Source organism: Cryptomeria japonica, chromosome 11 (assembly GCF_030272615.1).
Source record: "Cryptomeria japonica chromosome 11, Sugi_1.0, whole genome shotgun sequence".
NCBI lineage: Eukaryota > Viridiplantae > Streptophyta > Pinopsida > Cupressales > Cupressaceae > Cryptomeria > Cryptomeria japonica.
This window is the reverse complement of record NC_081415.1, coordinates 679,203,152-679,214,928: the sequence shown is the minus strand read 5'-3', so window position 1 is coordinate 679,214,928 and position 11,777 is coordinate 679,203,152. Positions and strand designations below refer to the sequence as shown.

Here is an 11,777-nt window from a genome sequence, read left to right as displayed (position 1 = left end):
CCTATTCATTCTCTCTGACACACCATTTTCCTGTGGAGTTCCTGGAACTGTCTTCTGCTTTCGAATCCCATTTAAGGAACAGTAATCTTCAAATGCTTTGCTGCAATACTCACCTCCATTATCCGATCTGAGACACTTCAACTTTTTTCCTGTCTCATTCTCAACCAAAGCTTTCCATTTCTTAAAAGTTTCAAAAACATCTGATTTTTATTTTAGGAAATACACCCATGTTTTTCTAGTTGAATCATCAATAAAAATAACATAATAACAAGAGCCACCAAGAGATGATACCTGAGCCGGTCCCCATACATCTGAATGTACAAGCTCTAACTTCTCACTCTTCTTCTCTTTCCCAACCTTGAGAAATCTGACTCTTTTCTATTTACCATAAACACAGTTTTCACAAAACTCTAAATCAATCCTCTTTAGTCCTGGCAATAGATTTTTGGAGTGAAGGATTTTCATCCCTTTCTCACTCATGTGCCCAAGCCTATGGTGCCACATTATCGAATCTGTTCTTGCAACATTTATTGTTGTTGTCCCTGCAGTAACTTTATCTGTAGCAGCTAAGGTAGAGTAAGTGTTACCAGTACACAGATATAATGTGCCTACCTTTGCACCTTTAGCTACTACTAATGATCCTTTAATGACCTTCCACATACTGTCTAAGAAAGTAACTATGCAACCTTCACTACCTAGTTGCCCCGAAGAAATTAAATTTCTTCTTAAATTAGGAACATGTCTTACCTCCTGCAGAAACCACTCATTACCATTCTGCAACTTGATCTTTATCTTTCCTTTTCCAACAATTTGACAGGGCTCATCATCACCCAAATATACCTGTCCAAAATCACCTTGAACATAATCTAGAAAATATTTTCTATGGGGTGTAGCATGAAATGAAGCCCCAGAATCTATTACCTAGGAATCATTAACATTATCCAAACATAAGATTAAAGCATCTTGTAAAGTATTACTTGCAATATTAGCTTCCTTACTGTCATTTTCATTTTTGTCTCCTTCTTTGTTTTTTCGAGACCAACAGTCTTTCTTTAGATGACTAGGCTTTCCGCAGTACCAACAATCTTTCTTTCCTCTAGATTGAGAGCGTCCTTTCTTTGACTTCCCTCGTGACTTCTCATTCCCAGGGCCTTTTCCTCTTTCCTTTGATCTTCCTCTGTTCTCCACATTCAAAACACTACCCGATGATGTTGGAGTCTCACCTGTGCTTTTCCTTCACATTTCCTCGCTTAGGATAACACCAACAATATCATCAAATACCAAAGTATTTTTACCAGAGACAGAGTTACTTACAGCCATAACCAAGCTATTCCAGCTTTTTGGCAAAGAACATAAAATCAAGAGAGCCCTAACATCTTCTGCAAAGGTAATTTTTACCGAAGACAATTGACTGGTAATTGTATTAAATTCATTTAAGTGCTCTGCTACAGATAACACAGAGATTTAACGTGGTTCATACAGCTTAGCCAATGTTGCCATCAAATCTACAGTCATTTTTGCTTCTATTATATTGAATGCTATAGACGACGCAAGGCACAATCGAATGGATCCCAGTGCCTTTCTATCTAAAATGTCCCACTCTTCATCTGATATTGTGGTCGATTTCTTTGCCTTTCCTTCCAATGGCCGCCACAAATCCTTTTGATATAGGTAATCCTCCATCTGCATTTTCCATAACTAATAATTCTGGCCGTTAAACTTTTCAACCTTGAATTTGGAATCCTCCATTGCTCCCACTCAAATCTGAAAGTCCTGTCAATTTACAGAAAACCTGGCTCTGATACCAATTGTTAGGGTTTCAAGCAGATCCGAAGCAAATATGAACTAACAATTATATGCAGATTTAAATACAAAAGATAAAGAAATAAAATAGGACACAGATAACACAGAGATTTAACGTGGTTCACCCAGAATGGGTTACGTCCACCATACACAGCTGTCCAATCTTTCTTATTATCCAGCAAAAACAGTACATCAACCTTCGAATGCCTTAAGCATCCCAGCCGCTTATAACATGCATTTTTAGGGCAACAAACAAGGTCAGCCTTTTTTAGGGTTTTATTACAATGTCGGTTTTCATCAACAAAAAAACGGCGAGGATACATGCTGAGTGTACAGTACTTTGCTGATCAGTCGCCACATTTCAACAGTCTAAAGCTTATCCAAGTGATTATGTGCTATGTTTGTAGTCTACTATTTTAGATTATATGGCCCCTATTATGTTACATGAACTCTTCATTGACTTTGATATAATAATAATAATTTAAAAACATTTTTCTCTATATAAGAAATATCATCATAGGGTAAAAAAAAATTATGTATAAGTAGAGGATAATTAACCTCCCGCATGATTTATCATGTGCATAATAATAGAGGGTATAGGTATATCATGTGAGTATCGTCTAGAATGGATTTATTATCAATCAAATCATTTGGAAGGGATGTGATAAAAGGTATAATACAATTATAGTCAAGTGCACTACTATCATTCTATATATAGGAAGTATAAAACATACGATGATAATGGAGGAGATAAGTAAGTGTATCCAATAGAAAAGGGGAGGTGATGATCATATCCTAAATAAATAAAAAATTATATATGATGATTCTAATATATATTTGACAGGTGGTACGGTCGTAGCTCCTCCGCATGTCACTTGCACACTCCGCGTTCCCAGGCCCCCTGCCGCTAGTCCAGTGGTGGAAGAGAATTTTAGCATAGGTGCTCTGCCTCTTTGCCATGTGGTGGCTCTACTTCTAAGTGGAACACGGGAGGAGTGGACCCCTTGCCTAGTGGTGGTATAGGTTGGCTGGACACTGACACTGATTCCAATTGGCTGAGCTCTTCCAAATGGCTTCCACGAATGTCATTGGCCATTTCTCCGGCCAAAAAGGAGAATGAGAAAGATGATGCGGTTGCTATTGAGGAGGGGTGATCGCTTCTGGATAACAATCCCGACCCCACTGATGTATGAGATCGTAAAGATGATAATGACCCTTCGCCACCACTATCGGCCATTGCCTTGCCGCTTAGTGACTATTTTTAGTAGTTTTGTTTTTGAGCCCTACCCGTGGTTTTGTTTTTAGTTGTTTTTCCAGACTTTGCTCAAGTGACTCTCGAAGAATAATCTTGTATCATTTTTTTTTTTTGTGAATAGTGTACCGTTAAATATATTAATAAAAATGCCTATGCATCCCCCAACAAAAAATAACTGAATATATTTCTCTCTTATAAATCGAAGAATTGTTTACCTAACATGTGCAGTTATAAATATTAAAATTTGTGGTAAGAATCTTTTTTCAGCGAGAATAAATTAGAAAATGTTACATACGTGCCTCTTTTAATGGATGCCTTTTCTTTTGTGTAGCATGAGTATCCAGGCACTTTTAAATTATGTTTTGCACATGTCATTATAAGTATCTCTTCTTAGTTTAATGTAGAATAAAGTGCTTTTCTTAAAGTGCAATTTGCCTGCTACACTGCAATATAAACAAATCTTGACAAACAAAAGAATCTACCATGACTTAAACCTGCGACCAGCTCACCAGCTTACTAATGTGTCTGTCACCTCATACACCCAAAAAAGCGTAAATATTCCTTAAAGAATATGCTGGCTAAGAGTGGCCCTCATTGTTTGAGGTGACATTAGACTGATGTGCAGCGTCTAAGAACTTTTTTAAGTGAAGGTGGTGGAGAACCTTCTTTGGCTGCTGCAGGAGATAATGGTGGAATCAGCAATACAGTTATTTGTTTATTTTCTGCTGATTTGAAATTTGCACGCTTACCCAGTTCATCAACTGCCTTAATCACAGTGCTAAGCCTTGCCACAATTTCTTTGAGAAGACACGCAACTGTGGCCACAGCAAGACCATCCATGAAGTTTATTGCTGTTTTTTTACTGTTTTCTATTGCACTTTTCTTTTGGGTTTTTTCAGCATTCTTCACTTGCTTGTGTATCGAAAATTGGAGAAGGTTTTTAGCTTCAGAGTCTGTATTATTCCCACCATCATCATCATTAATCTGCCACCTTTTACTGACGTTGAAAAGCTCTGGATGAGATATCAAGCACTTCTGGAGCTCCTCCATTGCTTTGTTCATTTTTTCAATCATGAGATCAGAGTTAGGGTTCTTGGTCATTGTCTTTATGCTGTCTGCAAGTTGTATCAGCACTTTGGAACATTCTGCTGCAATTTGCATGCAGGGTGCTGCCATGTGTGATTTCACAGATGATGGTGCCTGAAAAGTTTTTGGCAAGAGTCTTTTTAGGAGTAAGATAGATTGAAAAGGAAAGAGAAGGAAAAGAGTGTGGGCATGTATTACCATGGTTTCAGAGTTAAGGCAACCATTCAAAGCTTCTACGTAATATGCACAACCACGCATGGCCGCTCCCATTTTCAGGTACTGGAGCCATGGATATCTGAACCCAAATGACCCGTGTGCAGGCTCCCATCTAGCAAAGTTCGCCTGTGACCAGAAACATAAAATTATAACATCCCATGAGATGAAATTTAGCCGTAGTTCCAATATTATTACCCATTTTCACTATTTTAGAGGAAGTTTGTAAGAGGCCTACAGGAGAGATATAACCATGGGCTACCAACAGGATTATAGTATACATATATATTCATTACGTAACTATTTTCTTATGGTATATTAAATAATATTTAATAAAAAATAGTCTTTATGGTAGATTGTTTCTTGGAAAACGTAAATGATGATCATAGGTTTGATTCTTCTAGACATACTTTGGTATGAGTGGATGACAAGATTATAGTAGTATCTGGATCCTACCAAGTATTGATTCTAATAGTGTATCTCACTAAATATTAATTTTACTGCTACAATATATATGATAGAAAATAATTTTTTGATTGTTGATTATATATATATATATATATATATATATATATATATATATATATATATATATATATATATATATATATATATATATATATATATATATATATATATATATATATATTAATTTGATATTGATATAACGACGGTTAAATTGTGATATTATTATTTTTATCATTATATCAAATTAAAATATATATATAAAGAAAAAAAAAAAAAAAACTAAAAATTCTTTTAAAAAGAGATTGGAAGTTTTTTCTGCATATCACAATGAAAGAGAGTATGATGGCAGGGATGATAGGTAGACATACAAGGGATTCTTCTAAAGACGTGGAATTCAGAACACATTTGTAGCCCTTGGAGACTTTATCCTTGTCGCTGTCTCCTCCTCGAAAAAATTCAGCAACACATCCTGTGACAAAACATATATAATTTGTTAGGCATAAAACAAACACCAGTTATAGCAATTTGTGAGATGGGTGGTGGGTATTTATTTTTTTCACCTTCACAGGATTGGGCAAGCCCTTCCATATTGTGAATGGTCAATTTATGAAGATCTTCTCCGGCCCAGATCGGGCAAACGAATAAACTGATGAGAATACATAAAACACATCCAACGATTATGGAGGCGAGACGCTGAGAAGCCTGAACAAATAAATTGTGTACGCGATATCCAGAGATTGTCATGAAACTGAAGGTGAGAATGAAGACTAGGAGTCCATAATCATATTTGGTCTTTATCCCTGGATAAAAACGTGCAAAAGTGGTCGCTCCACCTGCATTCACACAATAATAATACAAACCATTTTGTTACTCTAAATTAATGTTTTTTTAACATTTTTTAGATAAATATATTTAAGGTACTTATATAAATTTACTTTGTACAAACACAGCAGCAGCAAGAATTATTGGCTCAGCTTTGTGTCCAGCACAATCCGCAAAGTAATTTACCCCCACCGCCAACATCCCTCCTAACAACGTTGCACACATTCTATTCAGCCCTTTGTTAAGGGTTCCACCTATACAAATGCACACATTACAATATAGCTTAGTTATCAGAAACGAGAAACGAGAAACGCAACCGCAACGGCAAACGGAATATTTAAAGGTTGCATATAAGAAACGTATATATATATATATATATATATATATATATATATATATATATATATATATATAATTATTTTACATAAATGAAAAAGCATGGAGTTTTACATATATTTTCATTAAAAAACTTTATTTCACATAAATAAAAAATATGAAGTTAAAGTTTCTAAAATACAAAACAATAGATATATATGCATGCAAGTTTAAAACATGACATAGAAAACTATAATCTGCATCTACTAGTTAATCCAAAGTTAAGCCATGAAACATGCAATTTCACATGCCAAAAAAAATCAGTGTGTCAATGTTAAATCAATAAAAAACAATTACTTTACTGTCAAATCTGTTTAAAACATTTACTTTACTATCAAATCTGTTAAAAACAATTACTTTACCATTTAAAACATTTACTTTACTGTTAAAAACAATTACTTTACCCCACTTATAATGGAAAACAATTATTTGACTGACAAATCAAAACAATGGAAAACATATTACAAACGAATTTCGCTGCAGAAACGCCGTTAGAAACGAGAAACGCGTTTCTCCTGTTGAAACGCGAAACGAGACCGTCGCGTTTCTGGCAACTAAGCAATATAGTTCATGAGAAATCTTTGAGAATAGTTGAAATGTATCCAGATTAAACGTCAATTTGGGTTCAGCTTAAATAGCACAGTCTAATCTTTGATTTGCGTAGATGTTCATCTGAAATCACATTGACACTTTTTTAATAAGATCTATTTATTAATGTGTTTTCAGATCAATCATTTAAACAAATCAAAACTTAGAATATGATATTTAAACCTAACGACCCACATATTAATGTGTTTTCAGATCAATCACCTAAACAAATCAAACCATAGAATATGATATTTAAACCCCACGTGAAAACAAATTGATTAAATGAGAAAACTTGATTAAAAAACTGTCTCATATAATCCTTTACCTGCAGTGAATTGAAAAACCACCACCACTGTCATGATAGCCCACAAGAGAGTTCCCCCCATGCTAGCAAAGAGCTTGTTCATGAAATAGAAGAGAGAAACCAGAGCAAGCGCCAATCCAACTTTCATGGCATGGATAATTCTCCTTGGATCGTCTGCCCCCACCTTGTATATGTCCTTACAGATCGAAACCAACCCAGATTTCCAGCCACTGATTATCTCACAGATTTTATGCAAGAATCGATGATGAAACCCCTTCTGAGCAGGTTTCAGATCAACTGGACCCTTGGGAAGATTTATCGTCCATTCTAAACTTGAAACCTTTGCTTTCGACTCGGCCATATGTAGAAGCCCTTAGGATCCAGTTGCAATATGATTGCAATGGTGTGATTAACAAGTATTCATATGTAGGAAAAATATAACAGATTCTCAAGATAAATCGACTTTGACCCCCAAAACTCTTTGTGCAGTCGGCATTCTGGTCATTTTCACGCACTCTGGTTTTATAACCAAGGGCTCGTGCACATATTAATAAAGATTTTCCAGGGCACCTGTACAAAATCTTGAAGGAAAATGGCGGCTTCTTCTGTAATGGCTCAGTGGGCTGACTAGATTCCCTAAATTCTTAGTAAAGAACCAAACAAGTCCATGCTGTTTCACTTGCTCATCCAGTAGCTGTTCGTTATTGTGCATATTCGTGAAAAGCATCCCAAATAATAAATTATTTTTACTGATGCGAAGAAGAGATAAATTAAGGCATGAAAGTGATTGTGCAGGTCCACTGAAATGGCTACGAAAAAGTAGTTCTAATGGTGGTCTTCTCTTAGACAAAAACTACTGGTTTGGATGTTGTGGGCAATGTCCAATGTTTCACGCCATTATACCTTTTTATTATGGTGAGCTGGAATCAAACCACATTTTGCCTCTTATTAAACTTGACTTCCCTACATTCTTATTAGAGTTTAAAAGTTACACGTCTAAACTACAAACTTGGGCTGTACCATTGATCAAACCACAAGTTATAGAATCACCCCCATCTATATATATATATACTAACTATGATGTAGATGTATTTATATATTATAATATAATATACAAGTTGCAAGAATCTCATGCACTCTCTCTTTATATTCTTCTCAAACATCACTCACAATTTTACTTTACAATTAATCCTAAAAGTAAGGGAGCTGAAAATTGGGATAGAAGGTGAAGAAGGATTTATTAATAATAGAAGTGAAGTTTTGAATAAAATAAATAAATACTAAGTGGAATGTCAAGAAAATGTGATCATATTATATCATTAAAAAGAATGGTTAGGAGTTGATAGGACAATTTTCTGCTTTTTTATTTTAAGAAAATTGCAATATGAGCTAGAATGCAATATCTTAGTTTGGGGTTATAATAGAAAAAAGGATTTAATTTTTCACTTTAAAATGTTTTACAATCTTGTTTTTTTAATAGGCAATATTTTATCTGGTTTATTATTGTTGTCACTTGAATATGGATCTTTGCTAAGTACTCCACTTAATTATCTAGTGAAACATGAGAAGATCTCTCAAGTTGTGGGCTCTAATAATTTGAGATCAATCTCCAAAGAGGGTTGGTTCCCTCAGTGGTACTTCATTTGGAATAACTTAAAGTACTATTGCTTGTTGAGGAAAGAGATAGAAAGTGAAATGAAATATCTAAGGAGGTGATTTGCTAGATTATTTTAATACCTGTACAGGTTAGTGCAGGATCAAGAGGGGCCAAAAAGTGGCGATGTGAAAAAAATAGCCTTCTTCACTCGCCTAAAAACGTGAAAATTCGTGTTGACTTTTTGCTTGGCCTGGGTGTCAGTACACCTTGACCTCGTAATTACCTATGCAAATCAGATATCCGATTTTTATTTGTTATTTTAATTTTAAAAATATATTATATATTACACATTATATAATATATAATATATTATTATATTATATAATATATATAATGTAATAATATATTATATAATATACTAATATATTTACTATATAATATACTAATATATTATATTATATATATTATATAATACAATATTATATTATATTATATATTATATAATATATAATTATATTTTATAATATAATACAATACATATTATATAATATAATAATATATTATATAATATATTATTATATTATATATGTTATTTTAAAATAATTTAAGTATAAAAATCGGATATCCAATTTTCTGAGACTTTTATATTTCGGCAGTGACAGCTCGTGAGTCATTTTTAACTCACGGGCTACGCAATTTTATCAAAATCCGATATCCAGTGCACCCGATATTTGGTTTTTTGGCAAAACTTTGCTAAAAAATAGATTGAAAGGTAAGAATTTTATCGTTTTCAATCATTTTCATTAATTTTTTATATATTTTTTTAATGTTTATTTGATTTTTCATTGAAAATATGTTTTTTTTCATGAAAACTAGGTTTTTTTTAAATCAAATACCTAATTGTTTAAATTTGTTAACTAAATTTAATTGTTTACATTCAATTAGGTTAAAAATGGGGGATAACAATGAAAACACTGACCAACCACAACTGCAACAACCAAACCCCCCCTCAATTCAAGCTTTAATTGCACAAAATTTGAATGAATTGAGGGGGATTGCAAAAGTATATCGTAGGATCCCTCATCTAAACCCAATGTTTGATCCTCTCACGTTGATCATAAAGAGTATGGAAACCATGACCAAGGAGCACAATGCCACCCTTTTGTGGTGAGATTCTATGAGGGAAAAATATGCAAATGACTTGTCATATAAGGATATCAAGGATCTCAAGATATCCAAAGCTAAAATCACCTCATTGTTTGTCAATCCCCGCACTGGTCAACCCATAGATCCCCAAAAAAAAAACTTTCTATTAAATGGTGCACAAATGATGGGATTGTGAGAAACTTTTTTGGGATCGTTGGTGGATGGTTTTCGACAAACCACCCAACAACAATCTTGATATCCCCTTCTATTTCACAAAAAAATTATATGCTGAGTTTGTTTTATGCAAACATGTGAACTACTTTGACATCCAGCCTTTCCGGGGTGTAGGTTTAGGTATGCCCCAAAATAGACCTGGGGCAGTCAGAGTAGTCCAGGGCCCATATGTCCCCCCTCCTCCTATTGATCCCCCACCTGCAGTGCAACATCCTGATATAATTTGTGAGGCGTCTTCACAGACCATATCGGCTATTCACTCTTTGAGTAGCCTTTTGGTTTCTCAGGTTGTGTCAGTAGCTCAACCTACTCTTGATGGTAGCAATGCATCTAGTGGCATTGACACATCATCCTCGGCTCCACACGTATGTGTGCCCCATAGTTGTATCATGTGTGGGCACGTATGCTTGGGTCCAGTTGGACAACCCGTTGATCCTCCTGTGAACAGTGCAGATTATGAGGTGCATGAGATGCATATGCACCAGATATTATTACACAGACTAGAGGATACCCTGGGGAGTCCTCACATGCTAGAGGCGAGGAGGAACCATCATCATACATTGATGATGTAGTGGTGAGATTTATATTTTCACAGTTCATGTTATATTTTAATAAAATATTTATAAATTAGATAATATTAAGTACTAATTTTTATTTACATGGTCTATTTAATAGTTGATGATCGAGGATGAGTTGAGACAGATTTAGAAGGGCACCTTATCGTCTATTTCATTTGGCCTTGATAACTTGATGGTACATATATTATTGCACCTAGTCGTTTGTATTTTATTGTACATACATGCTCATCATTTATATCGGTATTAATTAGATTATGTAGTAACTTGCATGTATATCTTATTTTACTCTTGTAGGGCACAAGCAGCACGAGTGTGGGGCAGTGTGATTTAGGATCTCGTAGTGCATTTGGAGACAAGGGAAAGGTAATTGAATGCAAATATGATTGAATGAATAGTTTAAATAACTTATAGTGATTATACATGTCTAGACATAGATTGATAGTTTCATATACTTGTTGTGTATATATACAGAGAATTCTTGGTTTCACATCCTTGATCACTACACCTAGTATACCTGAAGAAGAAGAAGAAGAGATTCCTCGAGTAGATGTGTGTTTATTTTATTTTTTGATTAGTAGATATAATTTGTTATTATCAGTGACAATTATATGCTAACTTGTATCAATGTCATGTTTTTGAACATATGTAGGTTGTGTATGAAAATATTCAAAACATACCTCCTCTACCAAAGACATACATCAAGAGTCCTGCAAAGCTGAAGAGAAAACATGGAGATGAGGTAAACATGAATAGTTCAATTATAGTTCATTTTTATGTTAACTTTTTGAATGTGAATTATATATAATATAACTAATATTAATCATGGTTCAAATGTTTTTCTTGTGCAGGATCCTTCAAAGCCGAGCAGTGCGGTGAAGAGGATCGATTTTGATGATCCATCAGTAACTTAGGATGTTATAGATAGTTTTGGGATGCTTACATGTCTAGTTGGCATGTATATTTTGTATATGGACATACATTCACGTATTTAGACATACATTTTGTTTCAGTAGTCGTTTATGCCATATTTGTCTATGGACATACATTTGTAATCATTTGACATTTCTATATATACAGAAGTTGATATTCGGTCATATAAATTGTTGCTCATCTGTGCGTGGTGTTATCATGGAAATCTTTAATCTTCATTCCAATAACTAACAATGGTTAATAATGGTTATTTAATGAACAATACAATTCATTTCATTTCATTGTAAGCGTTGTTTTTATAATGAACAATGCAATACAATTCATTTAATGAACAATACACTTCTTTTAATCAACAATACAATACAATTCATTCAATGA

The 11,777-nt window shown here is 34.1% G+C and overlaps 1 protein-coding gene across 1 annotated transcript; it reads right to left on the bottom strand.

Moving 5' to 3' along the window:
• Window positions 1-3,379: 3,379 nt before the first annotated feature.
• Window positions 3,380-5,942, bottom strand: LOC131038187 (aluminum-activated malate transporter 10). The gene is made up of 5 exons (XM_057970532.2): window positions 5,761-5,942; window positions 5,386-5,658; window positions 5,194-5,294; window positions 4,343-4,486; window positions 3,380-4,258 (listed from the first exon to the last, which is right to left on the bottom strand). Exons 1-5 carry the CDS (start codon window positions 5,870-5,872, stop codon window positions 3,668-3,670), a joined length of 1,221 nt encoding a protein of 406 aa, XP_057826515.2. The 5' UTR covers window positions 5,873-5,942; the 3' UTR covers window positions 3,380-3,667.
• Window positions 5,943-11,777: the final 5,835 nt, after the last annotated feature.

Excerpts from the sequence above, each read along its gene's own strand:
- LOC131038187 (XM_057970532.2), bottom strand. The coding sequence starts at position 5,872 with ATGTGTGCAACGTTGTTAGGAGGGATGTTGGCGGTGGGGGTAAATTAC. Across the intron at positions 5,295-5,385 it reads GCTTGCCCAATCCTGTGAAG|GATGTGTTGCTGAATTTTTT; the intron begins GTGAAAAAAATA and ends GTTTTGTCACAG. Across the intron at positions 4,259-4,342 it reads GCCTTAACTCTGAAACCATG|GCACCATCATCTGTGAAATC; the intron begins GTAATACATGCC and ends AAAACTTTTCAG.